The sequence below is a fragment of the Xyrauchen texanus genome, chromosome 14 (genome assembly GCF_025860055.1).
Source record: "Xyrauchen texanus isolate HMW12.3.18 chromosome 14, RBS_HiC_50CHRs, whole genome shotgun sequence".
Taxonomy (NCBI): domain Eukaryota; kingdom Metazoa; phylum Chordata; class Actinopteri; order Cypriniformes; family Catostomidae; genus Xyrauchen; species Xyrauchen texanus.
Genome location: NC_068289.1, coordinates 42,454,389 through 42,471,149, shown reverse-complemented (window position 1 = coordinate 42,471,149; position 16,761 = coordinate 42,454,389). Strand labels below are relative to the sequence as shown.

Sequence of the window (16,761 nt, the reverse complement as noted above, 5' to 3'; positions counted from 1 at the left end):
GAAAGAGCTATGGTTCCATTAACCGCATTACTCTGATCATCATGAGTGTTTTGTTTAAGGTCAGTCACTTCAGTTAAGTGTTCTTCATTTGTGATGTCAGGGCTGTTGGCCACACCCTTTGGTTCGATACTAATAGAAAAGGGAATTTAATGATTCTCGTTCAGATTCCAGATTCATTTAATGATTCTAGTTCCTTAATGATCCCTATTAACCATTTATTTTGTGTTTTTGAGGAAGTGAATCCCAGGGTTGTTTTTGTCTAAAAGCTAAATTCAAGCACTTTAAGCGGCTCATTTCAATAATGACCACATGGACAAAAAGAAATGTTGCAAATTTTGTCTCACTATGGTTTGTCATTTCTTTTGGTTCATTTCTCATTTCCTAATATGAAAGTTATGTTTATGGTGATGTATTAACATGAGAAAAACTAAATAAACCTGGTAGCAGGTTTTCAGTGTGTTCTCTAACTTCAGTCGGATTTGGTGACATCCATGTTCATGTTGAAGTATTCCTCATCAACCTTGGCTTGAAGCTCTGCAGATTTAGTCAATCTGTTGAACATCTAGACAAAAATGGACTGCATTTGGCTCAGGTATTGTTTATATGTATGCATACGTGTGCTCCATGGGAATCAAACCCATGATTTTGGTGTTACTAGCAGGAAGCTTCATCGAGACTATTACCATATGTGTTTTTTCCTCAATGAACTGTTAAAGTTTACCTTCAGTTTTTCTTTTTCTGTACGGATTTGTTTTTTTGTTTTTTTCCACAAAGCTGAAGAGATCCTCATTCTCTCATTAATCCAATCAGCTTCTTTTTCAGCTGTGAAGACAAATCGAATTTCTGAAAATAGTTACCTCTTAGTGGCTGTTTACATGGGATGCATACTTGCATTGAAAAATGGATGGAAGGAACAGAATGCGGGGTCCTCCTAGATGTTTTTTCAAGGTTGAACGGTTTGGCGATCTGTGAAATTTTTTTGGATGTTAAAATTTGTTCTTTTAGTGTGAACTATAAGTAAGCATTAGGAGGTTGAGTGAAACTCTGTGGCACATGCAATATTGGCTTAACCAATGGCATGAGTTTAGGGTGGGATTTTCTGTTTGTATTGTCTTTGTGAAACCTTTTTGAAAACGATACTTTTTTCATTTCAGTTTGGTGCCACTAGTGGTACACACTTCACCTCTAAATTCACAAAGAATTTCAAAAGATGCTAAAACAGCTAGGCATGTGAAAATAGACTAACAATTAAAAAACCGTGCAGGCAGAACATAAATACTCCCAGTTTATGGCAGTGTGTCCTTACTATAATTTGCTCATTCCAGTTTGTGAGAACAAGCTTTCCTGATTTTTCAATGGCATTGTCAAGCTGTGAACAAACAAGGCACATTTCCATTTATCTAAGTGTATGCCTGTGGTGTTGTAAATGACACTAATATGCATTTGAATGAGAAACAATTTCAAATGGCATACCAGTCTTTTGTGTGTTTCTTTTAGTGTGTTCATCCAAGATTTGCTGAATTTCACAAATAACATCTTGGTTGAGAGCATTTCCCAGTATTCTAAAAGAATAAGTCGGATAAAAAACATAACCCACAACAATTATAAACTTGATTTTTTTATTTTTTTTAATTTTATTTCAGAAGAAAACGTAAGTGGTGGTTGACCATGCGAAACTCCACCACAAAGCTAAAATGTCTGTGTGGTTGCCAGGGTGTTGCTAAGGTGTTCTGAGTGGTTGCCATAGATGGTGCCTCACTGGCTTATGTCAAAAGAGTCCAACACTAATCTGTGTAGTGATAGATCGGTAATGATCCAGCTGATATTTCGGCCAATATTGGCTAATCTGAGTTGACTGATAGCAGTAGCGGATTGTCCGCTACATCGAAGTGTTTATCGGCATAACTGCACTGTTTCCCTTGGCTAACGTTCCATTTAATTTCTTACATAAATGTTAGGGGAATGTTCAGGATGGTTGCTAGGGCTCTGCTATGTTCCATCTGGTTGCTAGGGAGTGGCTAGGCAGTTGCTAGCATTTTACAAAAAGGCTGCCTACTGGCCAGAGTTCAACAAATCCACTCCCATGTCTCCTACGATATTCTGATGCAGAGATAGAAGTATAGATAGATACAATGGCAAGAAAAATACGTGAACCTTTGAAATAAGCTGATTTTCTGCATTAATTGGTCATAAAATGTGATCTAATCTTCAAACAACATGCTTAAACTAACAACACACAAACAATTATAATCTTTTATGTCTTTATTGAACACATCCCATTAAACATTCACAGTTGATAAACCTGGCATCCAATTAAAGAAATGAGATGGGAGGTGTGGGTTAGAGCTACTTTGACTTTTAAAAAAACACTCAAACATTTTGAGTTTGCTATTCACAAGAAGCGTTTGCTGACATGGACCATGCCTTGCAAAAAGAGACCTCAGAAGACCTACGATCAAGAATTTTGCTTTGAATAAAGCTGGAAATGGTTACAAAGTTAACTTGAAGAGCTTAGATATTCATCTGTCCACAGTTAGACAAATTGTCTATAAAGTACTTTGGGCACTCTCCCTAGAAGTGGCCGTCCAGCCAAGATGACTCAAAGGGCACACTGCAAAATGCTCAATGAGGTAAAAAAAAAGAACCCTAGCGTGAAAGTTAAAAGATTTGAAGGAATCCTTGGAATCTCTTGGAACTGAATTCCCATGTTGATCAAGATGTCCTACAGGATAATGTCAGGGTGGCTGTGTGCCAGCTGAAGCTCAGTGAAGGTGGGTGATGCAGCAGGACAATGACCCTAAACATCAAAATAAATCCACAACAGAATGGATTCCAAAAAAGAAAATCCACCTCTTGGAGTGGCCCAGTCAGAGCTCAGACCTTAACCCAATAGAGATGCTGTGGAATAACCTTAAGAGAGCCGTTCACACCAGACATCCTAAGAATAAGGCTGAGCTGAAGCAGTTCTGTAAGAAAGAATTTTCCGTAATTCCTTGTGCAGTTCTAATCCGCGTCTACCGGAAACGCTTAGGTTGAGGTAATTGCTGCCAAAGGAGAATCGACCAGTTATTAAATTCAAGGGTTCACTTACTTTTTCCATAGCACTGTGAATGTTTAGTGGGATGTGTTCAATAAAGACATGACCGATTATAATTTTTTTGTGTGTTTTATAGCTTAAGAACATTGTGTTTGTTTATAATTGTGACTGATGAAGATGAGATCACATTTTATGACCAATTAATGCAGAATTATGCTGATTCCAAAGAGTTCACATACTTTTTATTACCACAGTGAATGGATGGATGGATAAATAAGACAGATAATGGATAGTCAGTCACATAGATAGAATGATGAATGGATAGGTACTTTCTATGGATGGAGGATAAATAGATGGATAGACATTGCACTAGACTTGGATGGATGGACGGATGGGTAGATAGACAGATAGATGGATAGGTATAGATCCTGTATATTTTTAGATGCAGACAGATGGATTCCCAAGTTCATACAGTAACAGAATGTTGCCAAAAATACAAGATGATGTAGCAGAGCTAATCATGAAGAGATAATGATACACCCCAAAGAATAAAAGCACCACAAGTGTTTTGGTCTGATGAATTTATTTAAAATACATAGCAACGTTACTCATTAGTACCGCTGATAATCAGATATTCCAGAAAAGGCAGAGAATAGTTTAAACTTCTTTCTTCTTTGCCTTGTTTTGACATCAAATGTAAACCACACAACACAGCAACCTGTCTGCAGTGCAAATGAGACTAGGGCTAATTAGCTGCAGCACTTCTCCAGCTGTAACAGACAGTAGCAGCGACCTGCCCAACACTCCAATAAAAAGCATCAAAAACACTTAAACCAAAAGCAGCAAAATAATCTGCCAAACAGTTCGGCTGAAAGATAAAAGAAAATACTAAAGACCTGTGGAAAGTATGTTTTCATTCTGAACTCAAAAAGCAATTAAAAAAAAAAGCACAAAACCAGACAACATTAAAAAAAATACCAGTGTTTGGTGTCACTCATTCAACAAATTACATGTTGGTTTCAAATAGCGTTATAGTTAGATTTCAAAATCTCATATGTATCTTATTTCTGAAGTGTAAACAAAGTAATAAAAGCAAACCATATTCATGATAAGTATTCTCTTGAAGGTTTAAAACTAAAGTGTGTGATTTTAATGGGTTTAAATACTTTGTCTTATCCCAGATAAACATGCATAGATAACTATAGGCTATTTGTTGGTTGCTTTACTCAATGTAAACACTTACTCTGTGGTGCTATGATACCATTGCTCTGTTTGTTTGAGCATCCCAAGTCCAACCAGCCCACCACAGCAACAATGGTTCAACCAATAGCATAAGTTTTGGGCAGGACTATCTGTCAAATCAATGGGAGATTTTTGGGAAACCTGTTGGTAAACAGTCATTATTTTCCCAAGTTTGGTGTCACTAGAGGCCCAGTAGTTACACACTTCAGTTTTAGGACTTCCTAAAACTGTGTCTGCAAGATCTGCACACCTCTTTAGGAACCGGGCCGTGTTTGAACCGACTTGAGTTAATGAGGTCCGCACTAATATGTTTTTGCTTAAAAACGCTTTGATTTAAAGGAATGTTAAGGGTTCAATACAAGTTCAAGCTAAATCTACAGCATTTGTGGCTTAATATTAATTACCACATTAATTAAATTTGACTCGTTCCTCTTTTTATTTAATAAAAGGAAAAATCGAGGTTACAGTGTGTCACTTACGATGGAAGTGAATGGGGACAACGTGGCCCATTTTGGGAGGGTTTAAACACAGAAATGTGAAGCTTATCATTTTATAAAAGTACTTACATTTAATTCTTCTGTGTGTTATTTGAGCTGTGAAGTTTAAATTGTAATTTTTACAGTCGTTATAGGGTTTGTTGACATTAAATCATCATGCTAACGAAGTTGTAAAATTGGCTATAATTTTACACAAAAAAGGTTTTTAAGTGATTTTATCACACTAAAATCATGTTTACACACATACTTTTACGTCTTGAGGCTATACTTTTGAAAAAGTGAGTGTTTTTACATAAAAAAATATTGGCCCCCATTCACTAACATTGTATGTGCCTCACTGGAACCTCTATTATTGCTTCTTTTTTTTTAAAGAAAAGGAGGAACGAGTCTAAATACATTTTTGTGGTATGCCACAAATACTTTAGATTGAGCTTAACTTATATTGAACCACGAATATTCCTTTAAGCCGAAAAGGGGGATGTACTGTATGTAGAACAATGCTTTTTAAAATGCAGCATGTAAAATACTCATTTTTATAGACATAAAAAAATAAATTAATACAAAAGACACACATGCAAGCAAACTACTGTTCCCATGATACCAGAATACATGACAACAGCAGCATGCTCACATGATTATGAAAGAAATAACTGCGTTAAAAACAGTGATTCTCAACTCGTATGGCTTCAATTCCCAAAATTAAACCGGCAAACAAACACATTTATATTTAATGTTTACTGTAGTCCAGGTCATATTTTCCTTTACTTTAGTTTTGTTTAATTTTCAAATATGACACTAAAGAATAGTTTGTGTATGACTTTCTTTCCTCTGCAGAACACAAACAATGATTTTTAGAAGAATATCTCAGCTCTGTAGGTCCACACAATGCAAGTGAATGGTGACCAAAACTTTTATGCTGCCTTTATATGCTTTTTGGAGCTTCAAAGTAATCCATATGACTCCAGTGGTTTAAACTAAGTCTTCTAAAGCAATCCAATTGGTTTTTCAATGGGTGAGATCAGACCAAAATATAACTAATTTGTCACTGTACATCTTGTAGACTGATTTCAAGTTTGATTACACTTCCTAGTGACTGACGCATGTACAAAGTGCTAGATGGTGCTAGGAAGTGTAATCAAGCTTGAAATCAAGCCAAGAAGACTGCTGATGTCAAGATTTATAGTGAAAATGAGTATTAATTTATTCTGTTCTCACCCAAAACCGATTGGATCGCTCCAGAAGACATATAGAGTCATATGGATTACTTTTATGCTGCCTTTTATAGTATTTTTGGAGCTTTGTTTTTTTGTATCCATTCACTTGCATTGTATGGACCTACAGAGCTGAGAAATTATTCAAAGTACTATGGTACTACCATGTTTTTTGACATGGACCATGGTAGAACCAGTGGTGTAGTCAGGGCCATATGCACATCGTCACCAGTTGGTTAATTTTACCCAGGGCTGTTTGTGTCGACTTCTTAGGATCAATATTTGCATATATACACTTGTTTTGTTGCTTCAGAAATCCATAATCAACTGTCATGTTAGTTTACTTTTAACACTATTATTGGATGCTGTTTTGTGAAACTGGAGATTCTTTGTTGTAATTGACAAAATTATACAGCATTCACGTGCATGTTAATTGTTTCCCACATTGGGATTTTATAACACCAGTAAACACACCTGTTCATGACATGCCATTACATTTTATTGCATATGTCAGAGAGCGGGAGAGAGAGAGGTAAGAAAGACTGCATTAATTTAACATAAAAGTACAGTAGTACAGGTTTAGTTAAAACACTTCAGGTAATTTTCTTACATTTCCGTTACGATTTATTTACTGCCAAAACAACGACACTAATCCAATGAGAAATGCACTATTTTCATGTTAAGCCTTGTCTCTCTCTTTCTCTCTTCTTCCTGGTTGTTGTATTAAAGCGTTTTTCATTTTAAGTTTAGAAGGGGACGTTCACACTGAACGCGTTTTTGCTTCCGTCTGCGCTGTTTTTCAAAGTTTAGCAGCATCTCGCGCAGGAACGCCTGTGAATATGGGTCATTCCTATAATTCTGTGTAATTTAAGTCCCAATTTCAAGTGTGTTTGGCATTTATATGGTTTAATTTCACCCGATTACAATTTTGCTAGGCTTGTTAAAAAGAATAAATACTTTTTATAAAGTTACACACTTCTGTGGGCTTAAAAGTTACATCGTAAACAATTGAAATCCTTTTCTATTGCACTGTGGCACTTCCTCATGTCCCAAAATCTGCCCATTAAACATCTTTGAAAGATATAAATGCTAAATCATTGTATTTCTATTTGTTTCCCCACATTTAGTTAAGAGTTTAGTGTTACATTCTCTCATTAAAAAATTCATTTGTATTAAATGTCTTTTGAACACTGACAGGAGTTTTTTTTTGTGCGTCCCTTGATTTATTGCACACCCTGTTATATCATGATACTATGACATTTCATTGATGATATATGTTAGGAAATTACATCACACACACTAGAGATGGACATCAGCCATTCTGCTAAATTACGGAGTTACTGTATTTGAAGTTTATATCAATATTGTTTTATTTGTTTTCCTTTTATTTTGTGGTGTTAGTCATATGTGGTCAAGCATAACATATCCACCCTGTTATGGGAAGATATATGGGGAAATTACTACAATTGTAAAATTTCAATATACAGTATTTGTTTACAGAAATAAAATCATAAATATTAGTTAACAGATATGTTTCCTAGAATTCAATCACAGACCATGTAGTGGCTCATTTATCCACTGAATGTCAACCCCGTTACTGTCCACCTTGATGCTGCCCATTTAACTGGATGGACATCAGAATTTTTGGTAATTTAGCTTGACCAATATGACTAATACAATATTTGGTTCTGCAGCTCTCTATACGCAGAACACGCAGAATAGAGTAACAGTAAAGTACAGTCTATAGTAAAAGACAAAATATATATATATCTTCCATTTTAATAGTTCCTACTGTAAGCCTATTTATTATTTTGCCATACTTACTATGATAACTATGAATAGTTGCATGTTATTATTTGCATTTGGCATTGGTTTCCCCCCCGCTGTCCGCAACCCAATCAGAACCGACCCACAAGTTGAGAACCACTGTGCTAAAAATCAAACCGTCAGCTGCGCTTAAATCTAAAAGGTGCTGTGATAACTGATTGCCAATGACTGCTGCAGAATAAACAACCACAAAACAAAAGCAGATAAACAAACAAAACATAAAGGGGAAAACATCTGGGGGGAACTAGCGAAAGCAAACAACCGAAACAGAACCGCATTCACGTTATTGAGAATTTCCAGAACTGGACTGGTAATGTTCATGTTTTGACACAACAGAGTGTGATGCAGGTTCCATCTGCAGTCTGGGACCCTGTGAAATGTCCACAGCTGGATAGTTAGTGTTCATCTGGACAAGGAGATGAGGACAGGTATCCATTGGTGCCGTGGGCCCCGTTGGTCCCATTAGTGTGGTGTTTCTGAGAGGAAGGCACAACCTCATCTTCATCAGAGCTGGACTCAATGTCACTGCGGTCATCTTTTGACACCTATAAAAGGTCAGATACAGTTATAATGACCAACTGGAGAAAGAGCACGTTACTTAGGTTGCTATGGATACAGTTGTTGTGGATCCTATGACTATTCACCCTTGTGTCATTTCAAACCCATATACTGTTATTTGTTCCACGGAGTACAAAGAAGAATCTTTGAAGAATCTTCATACAGCTCTTGTCCACACAATGACAGTTCATTCACATGCACCGATGTATCAGCTGCTGGTATTTATCAGCCAATTATTGACTAATTTAAAACCATCGGCATATCTGAATGAGCATGAAAACACTGATATGAAAAAACAATGTTTTTGTGTTTATAATTATTTAGAAACTTTGGTAAAACTCTGTGAATTAAAAAGCATAATCCAGAAATAATAAGAAAGGGTTGGCACTCCTAAGAATTTATTATATCTCGTTCTCAAGTTAATATGTAAAAATGCCATAAATGGACGTGACAGTTGTGAAAGCAACAATCATCTATCCATCCATCCATCTTTATGATGCATGCCATAAAATATTGATATATCGATGATTAATCAGTAGTATTTTATCATTGAGGCATTGATATATTAACATCAGCTGACATTTAAATTAGAAGCCTGCTTTCCGTGCATTCTCTCTAATTGACTCGGCTGGGCGTCTGCTGAATGTCTGGGGTAATAGGCACAGGTATCACAACATAGGACGGGCATTTAATTGCTCCTTGCACAGGATACATACGCACAAACTTCTTCAAGAATGGAAGTGACATTGAGTTTGCAGTTTAGTGTATGAACCTGGTTTACCTTCGCAAACTGAACAATTAAAAACGATTATGCTATTTCTCAATATGTATCTTTTGAAGAGGTTTCATTCAAGCTGTCAAACCACAAAAAGACAGACTTGTAGCTGAAAAAACATTGTGTAGGCTACATGAAAGATGCATATACACAATATATCATCCACTGATGGCTAGAGCAATTAATCTTTGTCCTTTTGATAATGATTTGGGTCTATGCGAGTTGTGCTCCGTTGCACTTCAGATTTTTGAGCAGCCTCGAGAGACCGCAAGAGTGCGCGTTGTATGTACCTTCATAGAAAATAATTATTTCTAATTTTAGAACCCGCCATGACGTCCGCCTGACACGTCCGGTGTGCAACCCCCATTAATTTACCCTGCTGATAATCTTTCCTTGCACTGAAGCTCTGAAATATCCAGAAATATATTGACGTTGCATCAAAGAGCCATGTTTTTAAAAATTGAGATTTCAGAGCTTCGGCAGAGGTGAAGATTACCAGTAAATAAGTAACATTTCAGTCTGTTCCTCTCACAAAGCTTTTGTATGACTTTAAAAGACTTGGGAAATATAGGTAAATGGTCTGCACTTTTATATCACCTTTTTTAACCTTAGCAGTTACCAAAGTGCTTTACACTGTGTCCCACTAACCCATTCACACTCCCACACCAATGACGGCAGAGCTGCCATGCAAGGCGCTAATATGCTATTGGGAGCAACTTGGGGTTCAGTGTCTTGCCCAAGGACACTTTGGCATGTGTAGTCGTTTGGGCCGGGAATTGAACCACCAACCATGCGATTAGCAGCCGACCCGCTCTACCACCTGAGCCACAGCCGTTGGAGCTTGTCATCGTTTTGGAAAAGAGCTGCATGAGGTTCTTCAAAAAAAAGAAATTGTATTTTGCTAAAATAACAACATACAGGTTTGGAAAGACATGAGGGTGAGTAAAGGATGACCGAATTTTTATTTTGGGTGAACTTTTGCTTGATGGAGTCTTGAGTGTCTTGGTTGAGTTGAAAACAACAGCAATGTCATTTTCACAATCTCACCGACATCCTTTTAGTGACATCACAACAGTGAAATTGCTAGAAAATAATTAGAGATTGCACTTATCCATTTTAATTGAGAAATAGCACATTGTGGTATATTTAGATATTTATTTTTATTTTAGGCAATTTGTTCTCTTATAACCGACATTTGGCTGGTGGTTATCAAGGCTTATTACACATCGGTCTGAAATACTCTATTCTGATCGGTCAATGGTGCCATCTAGCGGTCTGTTGTAACTCTGTAACAACCGCAGCTCCATGTTTCATACCACTCATTCGGGTATTGCGAGCCAAACTGGATTCCGCAACCTTATTGCGCAACCCCCCCACCTGGTAGTCAAGGGCCCCTGAGCACTGATCCGGTGGGCAACCCATCCCTTTCTGTGAGGACATGTAACTAACTCCTAAACGTAACTCTGAAAACTCTCCTTTTCAATCACTCCTACTTACATGTAAAGGATTCCATTTTCCCGCCTGTGATGGCAGCAGTGAAGAAAAAGACAGAAAAAGCACATAAAAGTAGGTATAAGGCAAAAACATAATTTCTTACAAATAGGACAGTTACCCATAACTAGTACACTATTTTGCTTGGGTAAAGTCATATTTTAGAGTGAAAAACAAATGTTGAACAGGACTCAATTTAATACAAGTTGCTACATACTGAAAAAGTACGAAGACAAACATTTGCTTTTTGGAATAACTGTAATACATTTCTGGAGTTATTGTGTACAATTCAAAGTAAATGTGGGCAATATTGATTGTAACATTGACTTTTAAAGTTCACTCTTTAAAGCACACTCTGTGGTAAACATTAAAAATACATGTTTACTGTTTACGCCCTTCACAACACACAAGTTATAAATAGGGATGCACCGATCCGATACCTGGATCGGTATCGGCTCCGATACTGAAGCTTTTAGACGGATCAGGTATCGGTCCGATGAGCCAATCCAAATCCGATACTGTGTGTTAGTCATGTTTGTTTCTGTCAAGCTCAAAAATTACATAAAAGAACCATAAAAACACAATTAAAGTAGTTAATATGACTCATGAATTTTATTCAAAGCCACTTGAAGACGAGTGATAGCTCTGTGAATCAAAAATGGCTGTGTTTAATAAGTAAATGTATAAAATGCACACGCTACTCCAGCACATCAGTGAATGGCGCTGCTCTGTTCACACACACACACACACACACACACACACTCGTGTCTATTTTTATCCTTCATGCGGTGCGCAATATTTGAGCTCTACTCAGGAACAACATCTCAGATGTAGATGCTCAATAGTTCGGTTCACTTATAATATGCATTTAGAACGGCACTGGAGGTTCATTATACCAGAATCTGAATAAGAAGCGAATTAAACTACTGTTAAGTAGACAAACATACAAACACACACAGGACTTCCTGGAGAGTTCAGAATGTCAAAATAAAAGCATGAGGGTTTAAAAGTTGCACGATTGAGATACAGTATATTACTATTATAATATTATTATCATTTGTAAACCAATAATAATATATTTGTGGACTGATATCTTACAACTAAATTAACAAAAAATGATACAAGTTGAAAAAGGTTCTGCTTCTTCTCTACTGATGACTTATACTGGAATTACTGTTAATTTTTCTGCTACATAATCCAGTATACTAGTTAATAATAAAGTGTATCTTAATCAGCTATACATTTATATTGAAATAATGTGTAGTTAGAGGTTTGTGTTTCTATGCATTATTGTGTGGAACTAATTGAGAGTTCTCTTTAATATTTATTCTATTCTAACTGATTATGAAAAAAAACAACAAGACTGGTATCGGCTCGGGATTGGTGTCGGCCGGTACTGAGATTTCCAATATTGAAAGATGAAAAGTGGTATCGGTGCATCCCTAGTGATAAATAGACCTAATAACACAACGAAGAGTTCCGAAATCGGTCAATTTACCATGGAAAAAGCGTTTGCTAATGTAATGGTAAAAGATGAAAGACCCATTCAGATATCCCCAGCAGTGAGTGTCAGGTGTTGTTTAATAGAGTGTTTCTCACCTTGCCTCTGGAAATGGCTCTGCAGGTGATGCGTACTATGAGATAAGACCAGAAGGTGTGCAGGGCCTGCAGCAGTACGAGGAGCAAGTTAAAGACCCACCAGGACGGATAAGGCCCCACAATCTCCCAGCTCTCAAACAGAGTGCTATTTAAAATCCTGCAAAACCACATACAAAATAGAAATATATGATTAGGCCAGTGTAGGGTTGTCACAATACCAACATTTCAGTAGTGGCAATTTACTTCACTAACTGTATTTAAGGAAATGGACTTATGGGTTCTAATGGGATTTTCTGCTACACCCATTACTAACAGGTGCATTACATCAAACTTACAATCTCCTTAGACAAACATTTTAGTAGTAATGAGGTGTACAAAAGAGCTCTGTGACTTACATAGTGGCACTGTCATAGGATGCCACCAGTAAAATGATTTACTGAGTCTGTTGGGGAAGAACTTGACTGGCCTTAACAGCAATTAACACCAGCTCTATAAATGCCATTTTATTATCTTTATAAAATAACATGGTAAGATAAGAGACTTCAAAACACTATAGTCAAAGCCATGCAACATCACACACAATCTTTTCCACTGATGTTTGAATGCAATCGCAATGGATGATTAATCCACTTGCCTAATGCCATTAGAATAACAATGAATGCAGCACAACACTGCTCCTCAAAAGCCACAGCACAACACTTAGAGAAGGTGAGTGAATAGAGCATATCTCCAGCTCTAAATGATTAATGAGGAAAATGAGTGGGAATAGCACAATGACTCAATTCTAAAGTAATATGAATAATGGAACTGAAAAAGCCACAGTAAAGAACGTTCTCGAAGAGGGAGCCTAGGATCAGGTCCTCCTTTTCGGAGTTCAGTTATTTAGAGGATTGACAACTGCAATCAAATTCCCTTTTTTCTGACAAATTCAGGTAGCGACAACCACATTTACATGAGCCACATTCACACTGCAACTAAAAGGATTGCAACTCCACTTCAGAGTGCTTAATTTAGTTTTTCATTACAGGTCACTGACATAAAAGGATGACTGACATAATATATATATATATATATTTTTTTAACCATTTAAAACAAACTGTGTTTCATCCATTGACTTCAATTTAATGAATGAATACAAATTGAATTAATGAACTGCACGATGGTCATTTGATGTTACATCAAGCTCAAATAATGACCTACATAACCTTCAAATCACCATTAAAGTTGTCCATGTAACTTGTGCATTTTATTCAAGCTCTTGCAGCCATCCAAAAGCTATGTGAATTGCTAATGTGCGTTGGCACACAGCTGGCTCCGGGGTCTGCGCAGATATGCGTTTTCCCCAGTGAACCTGCTTGAGGGGCGGCTGTCCCCCTCCACCTTGAAAGTGGGTACGAACAGGTATGTAGACGGTAAGTCCTTCGGGAAGCACGATTTGGTCATCAGATTCCTTAAAGGCACCAGGAGGTTGAATCCTCTTAGACCACGCCTCATTCCCTCATGGGACATCTATGTAGTCTAGCTTGGCCTACAGAGAGCCCCGTTTGAGCCCCTAAAGTCAGTCGAGCTAGAAGCCCTCTCACTGAAGTCGGCCTCCTGACTACGCTCACTTCCAACAAGAGGGTTGTGGAGCTGCAGGCGTTCACTGTCAGAGATACATGCCAAGAGTTCAGTCTGGCATACTCTCACTTGATCCTGAGACCCAAGCTGGGCTATGAGCCCAAAGTTCCAACTACCCCTTTAAGGATCAGTGGTGAACTTGCAAGCACTGCCCCAGGAAGAGGCAGACCCAGCCTTGTTGTTGCTGTATCCAGTACATGTCTTGCGTATTTACTTGGACCAAACATAGAGCTTTAGACACTCTGAGCAGCTCTTTGTCTATTTTGGAGTACAGTGGAAGGAGAAGGCTGTCTCCAAACAGAGGATTGCCCACTGGATTGTAGATGCCATTGCTTTGGCATACCAGACCAGGGCGTGCCGTGCCCCCTGGGAGTACAAGCACACTCCATTGGGAGTTTGGCATCCTCCTGGGCTATGACGAATGGCACCTCTCTAACAGACATCTGTAGAGCAGCAGGATGGGCGACACCCAATACATTTATGGTAGAGCCAGTTTCGTCAAGTGTATTAGCAGGTATGAACAGGTAAGTGTGCGGACAGCTGGCCGGGTGTACCGCTTGCACACAGCGCCTTTCCCCTCTTTGAGGGGATAACTTGCTCTTTTTTGGCCCACGTGAGTTCCTGGGACCGGCGAACCCTGAATGTCTTTCTTCCTCCAGCACCCTGCGGCAGGCGAATTCGGCAGAGGGATTCAATGCCAGGCCCAGTACTCGTGTGCTGGTATGCCCTGCCAGGTTAGCCCCTGTACTTGGGATAGGAGCTCCATATGTGGTGGTTCATATGAGGTATTTTCCACGGTACAGTTTCCCTCACGGTAAATTCTTGTCTTCCCTTGGGCAGCGGTCTGCTCTGCCACCAGTCGCTGCGCTTGTAGAGCTCCTCCCTTCCAGGTAGAACCTACCGCAGGGACTTCTTTCCATGTGTGGCACTTCCCGGTTGGTAAGTCCATGTGATGTATTCTCCAAATTTTAACCTCCCCTTTGGGCAGGATGTGGTCTCCGCGGTGTCTTTTCTCAGTGGAAAAAAGAACACCTTCCCTGGCACTAATATATCTTGGTCCTAGCTATGAATTTTTCATTTTCAAAGAGGAAAAGGGAGAAAAGTTCAAAACGGCTGAGGTGACCTATTCCCATTGTAAGTATATCTTGTCCCACCCTTGGGGCACTTATCTGGGGCATTGGGAAGGTTATGACAGGGCTGTGTGCACTTGTTACTAGGCATGCGGTAGCTTGCCTGCATCTGCACCGCCGATCCACGTAACAAAGTTCAGCTGGTTGTGCCATTTTGTAAATGGACCCCTAGTGTCACTTCATCGAGACACCGTTGAGTGATTGACCGCTAGGGAATGTCTTGGTTACTGTTGTACCCTCCATTCCCTGATGGAGGGAATGAGACGTTGTGTCCCTCCAGCCACAACACTGAACTACCCGCTGAAATGGCCAGGACTCTGTCTCGGCTCCTCAGCACAAACCTGAATGAGTGGTTGCAAGCGGTCTCCTTTTATACCCGGATGGGGGAGTGGCATGCAAATTCCACTCGCCAATTCTCATTGGCCTTTTCTCAAATGTCAGAGGTGTTTGGGGCTCCCAAGTTCGACCCCTAGTGTCACTACATCGACAAAACATCTTGTTCCTTCCATCAGGGGAATGTTTTCCCATTTTATAATGAAATAATGTATTGTTAGTGATTTGTGTTTATACTGATAGTTCAGGTATCGGAAGATAATTTGTTTTTTTCATTCTATCCCTAGTATTTATTAATCTTTGTTAATGATAGTTAATAAAAATACATTTATTTTTCATTGTTATTTTAAGTTAGTTCATAGTGCATTAACGATTGTTAACAAATACAACTTTTGAATATAAAAATGTGTTAGTATATGTTGAAATGAACATTTACCAAGATTAATTGTTGTTTCATGTTGACTGATGCTCTTAACTAATGTTAACAAACGTAAGCTTATTTAAAAGTGTTACCACAAAATGGTATTTGCATAGTAAAATCCTAATACCCACAAAATTATGGTTTTTATTGCCATAGTTTTCATTGTCCTGTACTATCACTAAGAATAGTATGGTTAAAAATGGTTACTAAAGTAAAACCATGTTAAATTTATCTGAAAAAAACTAATACGGATCTGTCCTTTTAAGATGCTCCATAATAATAGGATAACAAGAACTGTATCAGATGTTAAAATAAAGAATTAATTAATTATTAATTAAAAAGAGGGCATTTTTTTTGTCACCACATTTTTAATTTCTGGGGCATTTTTGTCATTTTGCCTTAATATCTGACCCTAGTGCACACAGCTTTTTTTTTTTTTTTTTTTTTTACAAACATCATGAACTTATATATATTCCTCACACAAGAAACAGAATGGCTACAAGCATGTTAGCTACACCACCTGACTTTGATTTGGTCGACAAAAGGTTTTCAAATATTAATGATATTTTAAAACAATTAAAATATTTGATTACAAAATAAGTATAAATAATATTCCAAACAATAGTTTTTAGCTCATTCTCATCCTCATCTCTACACTACTCCTGTAGCCATAGTATCTATTACTTGGCAAAAATACTTACTGAAGTTGCCAATCCTGAAACGAAAATGCTGCATGATAGATCATTTCCGATTAACATATAAAAAGTCTCAAATTGATGTCTGAGAATAGGCTGAGAGGTGTCTGAAGTGTTGTCAGACAGCAGCGTGTACATTTATTAACACAACGTTAACACAACATATCATGTGTTATTGACAGGACTACATAGAGAGAAGTGAGATGTTTCTTACCATACAGGATATACTCCCAATCTGGAACTGATGAACACCAGAGCAAACATGATGAACAGAACATTGCACAGTCTATGGCACTTGGCGTAGTTGGCCATTTTAGCAGCCTAC

At 38.0% G+C, this 16,761-nt stretch overlaps 1 protein-coding gene across 2 annotated transcripts in view; it reads right to left on the bottom strand.

Annotated features, from left to right (window-relative positions):
• Positions 1 to 3,613: 3,613 nt before the first annotated feature.
• cers6 (ceramide synthase 6) overlaps positions 3,614 to 16,761 on the bottom strand; it is a 53,963-nt gene continuing 40,815 nt past the window's right edge. The window contains exons 8-11 of one of the 2 annotated variants that reach the window (XM_052143247.1): positions 16,651 to 16,757; positions 12,238 to 12,394; positions 10,645 to 10,668; positions 3,614 to 8,359 (exon numbers count right to left, since the gene is read on the bottom strand). In XM_052143247.1, the coding sequence (XP_051999207.1) occupies positions 8,210 to 8,359; positions 10,645 to 10,668; positions 12,238 to 12,394; positions 16,651 to 16,757 (438 nt within the window). In that variant the 3' untranslated portion in view covers positions 3,614 to 8,209. The remainder of the gene's footprint in view (positions 8,360 to 10,644; positions 10,669 to 12,237; positions 12,395 to 16,650; positions 16,758 to 16,761) is intronic. The other variant, XM_052143248.1, reaches the window with a different exon arrangement.